Source organism: Anastrepha obliqua, chromosome 1 (assembly GCF_027943255.1).
Source record: "Anastrepha obliqua isolate idAnaObli1 chromosome 1, idAnaObli1_1.0, whole genome shotgun sequence".
In the NCBI taxonomy this organism is placed as follows: domain Eukaryota; kingdom Metazoa; phylum Arthropoda; class Insecta; order Diptera; family Tephritidae; genus Anastrepha; species Anastrepha obliqua.
The window spans coordinates 44142338-44156979 of record NC_072892.1 but is presented as its reverse complement, the minus strand read 5'-3'; the positions used below and the strand labels follow the sequence as shown (position 1 = coordinate 44156979).

The following is a 14642-nucleotide window of genomic DNA, read 5'->3' as shown; positions in this document are numbered from 1 at the left end:
GAGCGTAATTTTGCTACAATTTTGTATTCTGTTTTACTTAATTCTGTTTTTATTTCTCATTTTGCTGGTAGTTCAGCAACTTGGTTTCAAAAGCCACAAGTTTTGGTTAATTAAATTCTGGTTTTCGGGCAATGACTTATAATTTCCGCTAAGTTCACATTGCTTCTTCCTTAGAATGCGTACATGTATGGGTGTACATATGTGAGTATATATGTATGTATGTATATATAATATTTATTATAATTTCATTTACTTAGTGTATGCACGCATATGGTATATCTACGGCAATGAGAACAAGAATATAAACAAACCCGATTTAAATAGATTGAAGTCATAAATATTCATAGTTTTCAAAAAGGGTGACATGCAGCAGCTTTCTACTCTTATCAGTTAAATATTTACATATTATTCTCCAAGCATTTTTGTAGCATTTTCTCCATTCTACAGCCGGTTGTATACAAAATTTGCTTTGCATTGGTGCATATGCATATATATAGTTACACCCACATACTTATATGTACTATGGTAATCAAAGTAGATGACTTTTTTATACATCTTATATATTAGTTGTTATTTATTCTTCCAAATCTATTTCTTCTCTTAGCCCACTCCGACAAAACACACTAATGCCGCCTTCATTTTTTTTTTTCCAAATTTTTTAAAAAGTTTTTAAGCCTTATTTCCGAAATGACCCGCAGGTCACAAAGAAATATTTTTATGGACTGGAAAATGTTTGCGCGAAATGAAATTTTGAGTTCATTGAAATATTCAAAAGTTTATTCAAATATTCTTAGATTCTTTCCCGCCAATTAAGAAAAATCGCAAAAATAAGAAACCGAGAAATCGCACTTCGAGCGATCCGGCCGCTCATATACCTGCTCGACGTTTGCTCACAATTTCTTCTGTAACTCCGAAAATATTTCGAATTTGCTTCTGAAATTTGAGTACACTTTCTTGGATAGCTTGGGAAGACATTTATGCACAAAAAAAATCGAATTTTTCAAGTCTCTAAAGCAGGCTCCCCCACTAACAGCTGGGGGAGAGCTTTAGCTTCGTTCACAATTCGTTTCCATGCATCTCGATCCTCATTAACAGTTCTCTAGTTTCTAACACCCAGTGTCCTCAGCTCCATTAGAACTTGTTCAAACCATCTTAGTCTTGGACGTCCTCGCGCTTTAGGCGCTACGGGGTTGTATGTCACGATTAATTTCTGGTAGCGGTCATCTCTTATGCGTAGTTTTTGGGACTTAATGTGTTTAATAAAACAAGTACCGATTCAAGTACCTTTAGTGCAGAAATGTTAACCCTGATATATGGAAGCTGTTATATCTGATATATAGACCAAAATCTGAAAACCAATACCACGAATATATAAAAGTATATACCGTAATTATGACTTAAAGAAGTAGCTATTGGAAAAGAGAGCGTGACACCCATATGAACTGAAATTCTCAAATCGATTTTCTCTGGAACCACAAAAGCTAAGCTAATTTTTTATTTATTTTCAAAACAATGTATCAAAAAGAATTTCGTGTTTTAATTTTACACTGCTTCTTGATGGGGAAAAATATCGTTAAAGCGAAGCAATGGGTGGAAAACTGTTATGGTGACCCCGCTCCGTCAGAAACAACAATAAAACAATAGTTTGATGACTTCAAACGTGGTCGTAGAGACACCGATGATGCACAACGCAGTGGACGTCCACATGAAGTTGTAACAAAAGAATGATCGAAAAGCGAAGTTGTGTAAGTTAGCTGACAACGTAAAGATATCAAAAGAACGTGTTGGATTTATATTGCATAAGCATTTGACTATGTATGAGAAAGCTCTGTTCAAAGTGGGAATTGCGTTTATTCACTGTTTTGTTTCAAGACAACGCACTGTACCACAAGTCAATCAAACCAATGGCAAAACTAGCCTACATACACCGCATTCGTCAGATTTGGCTCCCAGCGACTACTGGCTGTTCGCAGACCTTAAAAATGCTCGCCGGTAAGAAATTTTGCTCGAATGAGGGGGTGGTTATCGCTGAAACTGAGAACTGATTTGAGGCAAAAGATAAATCGTTCTACAAAAGTGGTATTGAAATGTTAGAGTGGCGCTGGAATGATTGCGTTGTTCCTGGTGAAAAAAACGTGTTTTGTTTGTTAGGACCGGGACTTTTCAGCCCATGTGTTATATTGTTTAGTTCAATTATAATTTGATAAAAACCTACTACTTACGAAGGAAATTGTTATTAGGCGGATTTCCGAGCACATGAGATACTAATATGTATAACTCATTAGCTTTTTATGAACTCTTCCCTTAGCAACTTATCACAAGGAACATCATTTTTATTATTTCCTTGACTCCATACACATTTAAGAAATACGATGTCACAAAAGCAGTTGAGTGAAGCTACAAATCTCTATATCTATAGACATTTGACTTTCACAGTGAAAAGAATTCTAGGAAAATTTTTTGAAATAAACGAAAAATTGAAATCAAATTATAGTTCATTTATTTTCAGTCCCATGACTTGTGATTGAATTTAATTTTTTTTTCATTAAAAATAGTGTTTTTTTTTGTTTCATTATTAATTTTTCATAGAACATAGATTTTTTTAGAACGTGTTTTTTTTTACTTTTTATGTGTTTATATTTAGTTATGTACCCGGGTGTGTATCATTTCATTTCATTTGCATTTTTTTTTCACTTTTTAAAAATGAATATTTATATTTCTAAGAAGACTTCATAAAACAGGAAATATAAGAAGTTTTCTGCACAAATCTGATTCGATATCAAATATTTTCCTTGTAAATCATTTAGCACTCTATTAGACATTTGGAAGGCACTATACTAAGATAATCGTTAAGATAAGAAAAAAAAATATTTAGCACTATATTCCTGATTTTCTAAAGACTTTGCAGCAGATTTTCGATTTTTTGATTTTGTTCTTGTATCAAGGCAAGCATCAAAATGAGGTTCGTAGGAAGCAAGGATTATTGTATACAAGGTTTGGCCATCTGAAGCAAAATTTTGAAAGTAACTCATTAGATATTCGGCAGCAGATTCTGCCGGCTCATTTCACACGTATTCACACACTCTTTCAGTCAGTTGTTGTTCAGATGGCAACGAAGAAATTTGGACAAAGGCTGCGTTATTTTTTCGCATATCACCAACACAATCTCAGTTTTTTCGTAAACAAACTGCTGTCATAACCCCTGTTACGTCAGCTAATCATCGAAATCGCTGAGAGCCGGTTAACGGTCTGATGTTAACCACACCTCTCTATTCTATGCATAGTGGGGGTGTGCAGTCAATAAATCATGTAATCTGCGATCAATACATTCAAATCTTCTTTCCGATCAATACAACTCGAAAGTACAACTAACAAAACTATAGAACTCAAACCGGGAAATGAGGCTCAGAAGACTCCTCCCCGTTTATATCCACGCCGTCGCAAGAGCATCTTTCTTGAACCCACCATTAGATAAGATTGACGATCGGCGGCTTCACCGCGCTCGGCAAGGCTTGATAAACAGCTACAACAACAGAGACTAAGTTAGCACTGTACTGATAAGGTCAATTGCACGCGAATTTCAATTGATAACTCAGATTAAAACTGTTAACTTTCAAACGAGAGTGGTGACTTATTTTCTATTTTGGATGTAAAATGTAGATAGCATAAAATACTCAAAGAAAAACACCAAAATCTAACAAAAGCGCACAATCAAATTTACAAAAAAAAAAAATAGTTTGATAGTTAGGAAACAGCCCTAAAAATAGCGAAATCCATGTGGCATGGAAAAAAATTTGGAAAAAACAACAACCGTTTTGTATTAAGAAAAAAAATTATTGCTTATTTTCGCAACCGGGATTCAGATGAAGGTCGATATGGAGGTCGAGTACTTCCTAGCGCATTTGCAGCATTTGGCCTACTTGCTAAATGTTGAGTTATGATTTTAAATCAGTTCGACACCTGTTTGATAGCACCTCTTTGCCCTCAGCAAACATATTAGTGCATACTAAGCGAATAAATAAGTACATATGATTGCACACATACTCGTACATTACGAATCTAAGTATATTTAAGTATCTGCGCATAAATAAACCCATAAGTACAGTACTCTGCTTTATACTTTTAGTAAATGCGATTTCATGTGACATTATGTTGCTCTGACATTTACCACCTTTTTGGTTCAATAGGTCGCCTAAAATGTGTGCTTCCTACAAATTACTACTAGCATGCATACTCACTTACGTTTGTATGTGTTGACATACGGACAGTTCATACAGACATATAATACAAGTACAAAATATACCGAAGTGCAAATATTTCGCACGTTTACCTTTTCGTTTTGTTATTATGCGTTGAACGTCGTTCAAATTATATTTCATTATTCGTTTAGAAAAGACAAAAGTTTAAAAATGTATGCGCAAAACAAAACACGAGTCATGAGTATGCTTAGCACTCACTAGGGAAACATATTGCCAGTATACAAGGTGAAGTCCAAAATAAACAAGACTGGCGTCATAAAAAAGTTGTTGATGGCGTCATCCTTTTAATGAGTTAGTGGGTTGGAAGTTACATCCCTAGCTGACTTCCAATCAAAGCTTGGTGACATTTGGTTCTGTGGAAGCGAAGTTATTGCGTCTAAAGTGTCAGTGTGTTTGCGGCATCGGTACAAAAATGAGTTTCGAACAAAGAGCTCATATCAAATTTTGTTTTAAAATCGGTAAAACATTTAAATTGATGGAAAAAGTTTATGACGATGATTGTCTATCCCGTGCCAGAGTTCTTGAGTGGTTTACATTCCCCACAAGTTAACTGAGGACCAAAAATTGCTCAGACATTGCTTCAACATTCGAAAGACTCCATTAAAGAGGCGAGAAAAGACAAGAACTTCCTTTGCAACATTGTAAGTGGTAATGAAACGTGGTGTTTCCAACATGAACCTGAAACTAAGCGACAAAGTGCCGAATAGAAGGGCCCAGACGAGCCACCACCCAAAAAATCGCGTTTGTAGAAGTCAAAAATCAAGTAGATGCTCATTTGTTTTTACGATCCCAAAGGAATTGTCTACAAGGAGTTCAAGCCAACGGGCCAAACCGTCAATGCAATTTTCTATCTTGGCGATTTGAATTCCCCTGAATTCCGCGAAAGAGGAAGCTTTCGCTTATTGCATGATAATGCACCATCGCATCGATGCACTCTTGTAAACTGATTTTTTGACTGGAAATCGCATTTTAACCATCAATCACTCACCGTATTTGCCTGATATGGCTCCCTGTGACTTCTACCTATTCGGAGAATTGCCATGAAAGGAAACTGTTTTGCGTCCGTAGAGGCCATCCAGAAGGTTTGTACCGACATCCTGAAGGACATTCCGGTCAATGACCTGGAACACTCTTTCGAAAAGCTTTTAGATGGCGTAAAACAGGGAATCGAGGCCATAGGGCACTATTTTGAATAAATAAGCTCGAAATCATCAGAACAAAGCTCCTGTCGTTTCTATTTTAGCTCAGTTTTGTTTATTTTGGTCTTCACCTTTTATATAAGTAATATGTACTCGTAGCTTTGAAAGAAATGGAGAGGGAATTCATATTCCCTTTGTCACTGGGATTTGTACACCTATGCGCGTTCGCATATCTATTCTGGTTCGCATTCGAATTTGCATTCATATGCTATTAGTACTGATAATCATTCCCATTCCTATTCGTAACTGTATTCGAATTTGTACTTTCGCTCAGGAGAAACCTGTATTAAAAGGAACAGGATTTAAGGTCGTTGAAGCTGGTTGCAAAGGACTATTTTCTACGCAGGGACTCTTAATGTGAAAATTCATCTAGAATTTCTTTCTATTGGTTTTCTGTTTATGATCTCAGCCGTAAAATAAAGACCTTCAATGGAAGCCTTAATTGCAGTTTCAAGAGCTTCAGAAACAAAATTAACTAATAATATTATTTTGAAAGTAACGCAAATCCACAATGGAACTCCTCTTCCAATTTATAGTTCCCGTTTTCATGTGGTCCTAGAAATGAAGAGCCATATGAGTTTTATTACCCAACAGCAGATAATTTTTTTGAATGAGATTTTTCCCAGCATTCGAATATTTACCATTTTAGGTTGAGAACTAACCGCTAATAAAAAATAATTTTGGATCATTTTGATGATGAATTTCTTGCGCCGATAACTACATTTTCCTTATTTGAAACAAAAAATTGTGACGAAAGAAAGAAAATAATACACCGAGTCTGACTCCAGAGCATTTTCCACACATTTTTATTATCCTGAGTATCTCACAGTGTTCTTCCAGCTTTTTCTCCCAATACCACGTTCCTAACCACACTTATCTAAAACAGTTTCAGACTCTCTTACGAAAGTCAAGAGATCCAAGTCAGAAAATATGATTCTACATAAAACCAGTTAAGGTCGGAAATTCAAATAAAATAAGTTAAGATATCTCACCCCCCTCGATTCATCTTAATAGGCAGACACGTCCAGCGTGATATGATTTTCCACCGTCTATGCCACTGTCCCACACTATACAAACGAAGATTCGGCATTCTAAGTGAGCAATTAAAATCAGGGACCTTCTAAAGTGTGTCATCGCTTCATATTTATTACGGAGAGATCAAGACAAGTTCCTTCTGCGGCATACCTATGGACTATGGGCCTGAGTGCGTCTCATAGTGGACAACCGCTACAACCTAACCTAACCTTACCAACCTTTAGACATTGGTGACATTCTGTGTCGGTAGGTAACATATACCCAATTGACGCAGATCCTAACGTAGCAGATTATGAGCGGTCAGATAACTTGTAAGGAATCTTAAATCCCCATTTCGCAATAAGGTCAGTTTTAATTTGTCTATCTATCACCAAAGTGATAGTTATTTAGTCACTCCCGCGGTTTATGACATTTCAATGATTAATCTATTATTTTCTATTCGACCACCACAGAAGAAACCGTAACTACCATTCAGCGTATTCAAATTCAAGAGCAACAGTGACCTTGAAGTAATAAATGTTAAAACAAAAATTGGCTCTTATAGGTGTCGACCGCAGTTTAGTTTGGTTTTTGCGAGCCTCCGGGGACATTTCTGTTACTCAAAACTTCTTAAAACACCCATTTGCAATTTGGGGTCGCCCACAGTTTAGTTTGGTTGTGGCGAGCCTCCAGGGGCATTTCTGTTACTCAAAACTTCTTAAAACACCCATTGGCCATTTGGGGTCGCCCGCAGTTTAGTTTGGTTGTGGCGAGCCTCCGGGGACATTTCTGTTACTCAAAACTTCTTAAAACACCCATTTGCCATTTGGGGTCGCCCGCAGTTTAGTTTGGTTGAGGCGAGGCTCCGGGGATATTTCTATTACTCAAAACTTCTTAAAACACCCATTTGCCATTTGTGGTCGCCCGTAGTTTAGTTTGGTTGTGGCGAGCCTCCGGGGACATTTCTATTACTCAAAACTTCTTAAATCACCCATTTGTCATTTGGGGTCGACGTAAAACTCTAGGCCCTATATTTGTGCGACAACATCAAGATGCACTCTATAAACTGGAAACGAAAAATGTATGCATGAACTTACTATCCCCAGAATAGTTTCTCCAACTTAGTTACCATAATAATATTAGTTTTGAAATGCCTTCAACAATTTCAAATTTCTCACTTTATTTTTGTTTTTTGTTTTTGCAGCTTTAGATTTAATTCAAACAGTGCACGCCAGCCCATCTGGTGTTACCAGTACGGAGGCATATTTTAATGGTTCTGCCTACCTGCGATTGCTCACGCCGATGCCAATTTGGGATCATTCAGCCATAAGTTTTCGTTCCTGTCGCGGTGAGTCAAAATAAGAAAAAAACTACCAAAAAAATTGTTTCACTTTCATGAAACAATGATCTATTTCTCTCTTTAACCTCACCATTTTCCTTTCACAGGCGGCGAAATTTTAGCTCAACAATACAATAAGAACTCATTCGTCATCACTGTGCTGAATGATTTTCTGCAAGTCTCGTTGGCTGGTCCGGCGGTGATTGGCCCCAACAACCGTTTGGATGTGAAGCTTCCATACCATTTACTTGATAATCATTGGCACACGTTACAATTCAAGTACGAGTATGGCAATCTTTATTTGTACATCGATCGCACGTCTATGGTTTTTGGTAAGTGTGGTAACGGGGTTCATTCGCGTTGTCTATTTCACATTACATAACTCCGATCTACATTTAATTGCAGCCAATTCAACTTATAACAGCCAATTTCTGACCAATCAAGATATTGGCAATGAAGCGGCTATTTTAATATTGGGCAACTCATTCAGCGGCTGTTTACAAGACGGCCCTGGATTACTGTTCATCAATGGCTCTGTGCAAAATGTCGTTTATGGGCCGTGCCCGCTAGCAACCGGTCCCTGCGGTGATCACGACACACTTGTGGCTGGCCAAGATAACTATTGCTCAAATGATCCCTGCATGAGTCATGGTCAATGTATTTCGCTAAATGATGGTTACGAGTGCCACTGTACCGCCCGTTATTCGGGTAAGAACTGTCAGATCGACAGTGGATCGCCGTGTGCGCGTAGTCCCTGCTCGAATGGCGGTAACTGCGTGGAGGATGGACGCGGCGACTATCAATGTCAATGCACGCCGAATTACACTGGTAAAAACTGTGAAAAGGAAATCAATGTGCACCCTGTATGTCTAACGAATCCTTGCCTAAACAATGGTGCTTGCATTGTAGCGCCTGGTACTTCAAAAATCGAATGCGAGTGTGCTAAAGGTTATACGGGTGCGCGCTGTGAGACCGATGTAGACGATTGCGCTTCACAACCTTGCCTGAATAACGGCCGTTGTCTGGATTTAGTGGATGGCTTCACTTGTGATTGCCGTGACACTGGTTTCACGGGTCAAATCTGTCAGACGAACATCGACGAGTGCGAAGGCAATCCGTGCAAACATGGCGGACGCTGTTACGACCGCTATGGCTGGTTTATATGCCAATGTCCGGATGGCTGGGCTGGTGAGACCTGTGAGGATGCAACTAGCTGCAAGACACAACAGTGTCTCAACGGTGGCACCTGTGTGAACAAAACTATCGGTTTCTATTGTCAATGTGCGCCAGGCTATAGCGGTGAGCTCTGTCAGCAAAACCCGCCGTGTCCGCAGTGTCCCATCGATTCGGAGTGCATAGCTGGGAAGTGCGTGTGTAAGCCAGGCACAACGGGTAAGTGCAGCAGAGCGGTGTTTTGATATTTTTTGTTTTTCGAACGCATTTCACTTTCATTGGTGGGCGCGGAAAGTATGTGGGTTTTATTTGTAAGGAATATTGTTATTTAAAATAAGTTAGGTGTAGAAAATTCGGTGTGGGTGAAATGGATAAAGGGTTACTTATTTCTTTTTATCTATCAGCTTATTTTTCTATCAGCTTTAAGTTCATAAATATTTAGAAATGCATGAGCTTCCACTCTATTCTATATCTACTACAATTTGTTTTCAATATTTCTACTGCATTGCAAAGCTTCCGATATTAACCCATCACTAAACGAATCGAATGAAGCGCTCAGCAAATGGGAATGCCCGGGTGAGAAGCGCAAACGTTACATACCACCTGATTGGTTGAAAAAGAAGAGATGTGAGCTAAAATTAAGTATGTAACTGAAAGCTGAGAAGTCAAGCAATTAAGCGTAAAAGAAAATAAAGCTTTCTTATAAAAATTTAGTTATTAGGCATAAACGGAAACTATTAGTTTTTCAATGTCACAAGTTTTGGATGTGGATTTGGTTATCTAGACGCTTATTATTTTATGCTTTGATGGTATTGAAAATATTTATATTTAAAGTAAAAGCCTATCTTATCTATATATGTATATATATTTTTTAATGTATATTAATATATACTGGTTTAATTCGCTACTTGAATATCATTTAAACGTCAACGAAAGTCTTTCAAATGCCAATAAAAAATGTAAACCAATAATTCGAAATAATGCCCAAGGTGGCTTCGAGTAACCTGCCTCTTTTTTACACGTAACTACAGGACGAATCAAAAGTGATGCTGATCCTTGGCAAGAATTATTTGAAACAGGTTAATTGTTTATTTTATCTCATTCACATAATTGGTAGAGCAGGCTTTGGCAAACTCAGTCATGGAGCGATACTCAGTTGAATAACGCGTAAAAGTGATCCAATCGTTTTATGAAAATATTCGTTCTGCAACAAATCCATTTGGCACATGGCGTGACTTCTTCGATCAACATTACCTAATATTTTCGCGTTAGGTTATACATTAACAAGCAAAACTGCTATAATTGAGGACTAAAAAAAATATGCAGCCACAATGAGTCTTTGTTTGGTAGGGTTCTTGGGCTGAAGGAGTCAACGGGCTGTATTTAATTGAAAATAATGCCAGCAACACTTTTACGGTGAATAGTCAACATTAGGGTGGCTTGATAATAAACTTTTCTTGGTTTAAATTTGATGAAATAGGCTTGAACAAAATATGTGGCTTCAACAAGACGGCGCGACTTGCCACACAGCGCATGAAACAATGGTCGTATTGCGAACAAAGTTTCTAAGAAGCTTCATCTCACGAAGCCACGAAGTCAAATGGCCGCCAAATCATGCAATTTAACACCAGTGGGCTTCATTCTATGGGGCTACGGGAAAAGCGTGATCTATGCCAGTAAGATCGAGATCATTCTAAAGCTGAAGAACGAAATCATGCGATTTATAAAGTATATACAGCCCGAACTGTGTCTCAAGTCTTTAAAGGCCGAGCTTAGATAAGAAGTAGACAAATGCTTCTTATGGTCCCGAGATGTGTTGCAAAGGGCGATTAAAGCACAGAATTTTTAAGTACGAGGGCGGGTCAATAAGTCCCTGAGTTTTTGTATTTCTGACCTCTTTACTGAAAAAAAAACTGTTCCTGTCAACAGACATCTGCCAGTTGACTCCTGTCAAAATTCGAACGTGCTGTGTCAGTTAGTTTGTGTTTTACAGCTACATTTATCAGACTACCCAGTAATTTGGAGAAAATGGAAAAAACCGATATCTGAATTGATTGCATCGGTGAATGGAACAGAAACACAATTTTCTAGAACACTTCTTTGAATATTTTATATTGTCTAATAAAAATAAAAGAAAACTGTGCGGAAAACGTAAGTCAATACTTAAGATGATAGGAAGTCACATGAAAGAAAAAAATGTCTTAAACTGAATGGAAGCTCATCACTTGTCATTGTCATCCAGAAGTCGTTAAGTTGAAATAAGGTTGGAATTAATTCATCACTTCGTAGTTGCAGGCTATACACAAAAATATCTATTTGGGGTGCTCTCTTTAATTTGGCAGAAACAATGGAGTTAGGCATAGCTAATCTTTTCAATTAGTCTGGAGGAGCAGGTAGTTAAATAATGATAATGCCTATGCCATTACGTAGTATACCGGTAGGAGATATGCGCTTTCTTGTTTCTTATAGATATCATTTACAATACAAATATGGGCTGCAAGGCGCAAGTTTTTAGAATATTACCGAACTAGCTTGGTGGTGTGGTACAACTTTTTCCAGTTGTAGTCATTAAAAGCAAATTCTCTATTCACCTCGTTTCTTTTGACAAATTTGTTAAAAGAACATTTTGCCAGCTGACTCGGCTTGGACCAATATTTGGTTCCTCTTCACCCAAAGTGTCGAAACTTATTTAAGCATTCAACTTCTTCGGTACTACATCACTCGATATGTCTGCTATGTTTAGTTGAAGAACTCCAATATAAGGAACCACGTGTCAAAGGTGACAGATATGGCCTATTTTCGTCCTTAAACTGCCATTTAAAATTTCTTACTGACTTCGAGCATTGCTTGGAGCAAACGAGGCTATTGTGTGCCTACATTTTGTTTTAGCTAGAGCAGCTCTTAAGGGGGAAGTCTACTGTGACAAGGGAAAAAACAGGCTTATTTTCCGAATTTTATTTCTAACAAAATATTGCTCGTACATAAAATCTATTTAAACTCTTATCTTTATTATATATTTAAGTTTTTGAAAAAAAAATTTTAAGTCAAAATATTCAAAATGGCCGCTGTGGCACTTCTGCAAGCGCAGGTCCGCTTTTCTTAGGTGCCTAAACGGTGTACATGAAATCTTACGTTTCGGTGATCTAAAACAAAAAAACAAAATATTGTTATCATATACATAGTATTGACTCTCGTCTGACGTAGGATTATGTCGATAAAAAATTTTGGCGTTGAAAAAAAAATTCTTGAAATTTTTTTCTTTTTTTTTGCCTAAAATTGATGTTACTATTGTTTATAACAATTTAACAAATAACGATATCAAAAAATCCTATGTCAGACGAGAGACACTATTACAGAGAATATATAATTAAATTTTTAAGCTGATTCATTTATCAGAACTCGAGATATCGTGTACACCGTATAGAAAAGCGGACCTGCGCTTGCAGAAGTGCCACAGCGGCCATTTTGAATATTTTGACTTAAAATTTTTTTTTCAAAAACCTAAATATATAATAAAGATAAGAGTTTAAATAGATTTTATGTACGAGCAATATTTTGTTAGAAATAAAATCCGGAAAATAAGCCTGTTTTTTCCCTTGTCACAGTAGACTTCCCCCTTAAGCTACCAGACGTTCAACTATAGCTTTTGCGCTTTATTCAGTTTAAAAATCATATAGCTGAAAAAACACTGAAAGCCTTAGCGCCTGGAATGCTTGATATGGACTTATCTACTAGTTATCTGTTTGTAACAGAGAGCTGCGACGGATACCTAGACTTTGGGTATACTCGATCACTTACTCGGGCTTTTGCATGATTAGTCATTTATGTTTAGCAGCAAATAATAAGCCGTTAGCGTGAACGAGAACGCCTGTACCACTCGAGACCTTTGATTATTGTGTGTATTTAAATGCATTAGTTTAACAGCGATCATTAGGTGCATTTGCTATTTAGTACGAGGTCTATAATCGTAGTCATGGTAAATGGCAGATATAATAGAACAAATTGCGAGTGGCGACGTGCCGTAGAAAGGTGTTTGGAATGTGATTGCTGAAATCCTAAAGTCGAATGATACTGTTGTGACAGGTTTTGATTACTGCCGCGTGCTATAGATGTCGTAGTGCCTTAAAGTATACCAGAGCCAAACATTTGATTTGAATCACCCCAAGCGCGGCGAAAACATTAAGGATTCATAAGTTTTGAACCTTTGCAGAGCATCGCACAAAAATGAGAAAATGCATGTTTTTGGTCCTTGAAGATGCGCAGCATTTTTCGATAATAAATGGTACAGACTTGCCATCACAACAGCCAAGGCTCGAAATGTTTTGTGGCACGAGTCACTCGAGTTCTTCGAGTATTGTTTGTCTATACATGTATTATTTGGTCAACTGCTAGTTGTTATATTTAGTTTGTCATATTCTTTGCATGCACTCAGCAATCATGGCAAACACACAAACTCAAAAATAACGTCTCGCACATGTCTGCATAGCTGAGAACGGTTGTGTTTTAGTGGAGCGTCTAGAGCGTTAAAAACATTAAAACCTAGGATGTCTTAGGCACTAGATGAAATTAAATTATCTTTGCGAAAATGTGTTGTGAATAACATAAATAATAATCTCTACCCATTTAAAAGTTGTGCATTTGATTTTTAAATAGCAAAAATTTATGATTGCAATAACTATAATGCAAATAACGTTGTAGAATTTATTTTTTTTTGTAACAGAAGTGGAAGCAACTGAAAGAATAAATAGATTATGGATAATTAAATTAAAAAAAAAATATTATGCAAACTATTTGTTTATTTAAATAATTAGCATACAAAAAAAATAAAAAATTGTTTTCTGTTATTATAGCATAAAAGTAAAATCGAAGTAATTATTAAAAACAAAAAAATTATGACTATTTAAAAGAAAAAAATTAATTAACAAAAAAATGTGTCTATTGAAAAATTTACATTTTTTCAAATATCATCTTCAATTTCACTGATGTTAATCATAGGCGCTACATTTAGACAGCTGTCGTCGTTGCACTGTAGGCATGCTACACTGGAGTATAATCCACTTTTTCGGCATCCGCATGCAGCTCCACATCCTTTTTTGCAATTGCAAAATAACATTTTTAATAAATTTTCCGGAACAAGTAATTGATTCGTAAATATTGGATGATAGGTATTATTGGAATAGTTCCATCCCCAATTTTCGATGATTAAATCATTCCCTAACCACATCTGGATTTGTAGGTAAACCCGTTTTAAGTGTTCAAATGCTGCATCAGATGTGGGAGGTAACGAAGATAAAAGAACACTTGTGTCTTTGGCAGTTGCTTTGATGAAAGAATTGCACCTGAATGTATTCAAATCTGTAATTTTTGCCGAAGCACCATACAGTCCCAAAATACATGTAATACCAGCTTGAAATATATTATTTGCATCTTCATGTACATTTTTAAATACTGCTGCTGAGTCATGTAGATCATTCCGCTTCTCAAAATATTTGATAAACTTAATTTTTCCTTTATTGTAAAACGCAGAAGTAGTATCACAGCCCGTGAAAGCATGTAAAAATAGAACATGTTATTTACATGCTGGTAAAGATTTTTCTAAACTTTTCAATGAAAATATTGGTTGGTTAACTTTGCCTCGGGATGATTTTAAAAAGTATA

General features: G+C 36.8%; 1 protein-coding gene across 7 annotated transcripts in view; it reads left to right on the top strand.

Annotated features, from left to right (window-relative positions):
- LOC129236266 (protein crumbs) overlaps window positions 1–14642 on the top strand; it is a 96943-nt gene that overhangs the window by 46115 nt on the left and 36186 nt on the right. For 6 of the 7 annotated variants that reach the window (XM_054870544.1, XM_054870543.1, XM_054870548.1 and 3 more), the window contains 3 exons: window positions 7677–7820; window positions 7919–8143; window positions 8217–9203. In XM_054870544.1, coding sequence (XP_054726519.1) covers window positions 7677–7820; window positions 7919–8143; window positions 8217–9203 — 1356 coding nt within the window. Of the gene's footprint in view, window positions 1–7676; window positions 7821–7918; window positions 8144–8216; window positions 9204–9497; window positions 9627–14642 lie in introns of all 7 variants that reach the window. The other variant, XM_054870546.1, reaches the window with a different exon arrangement.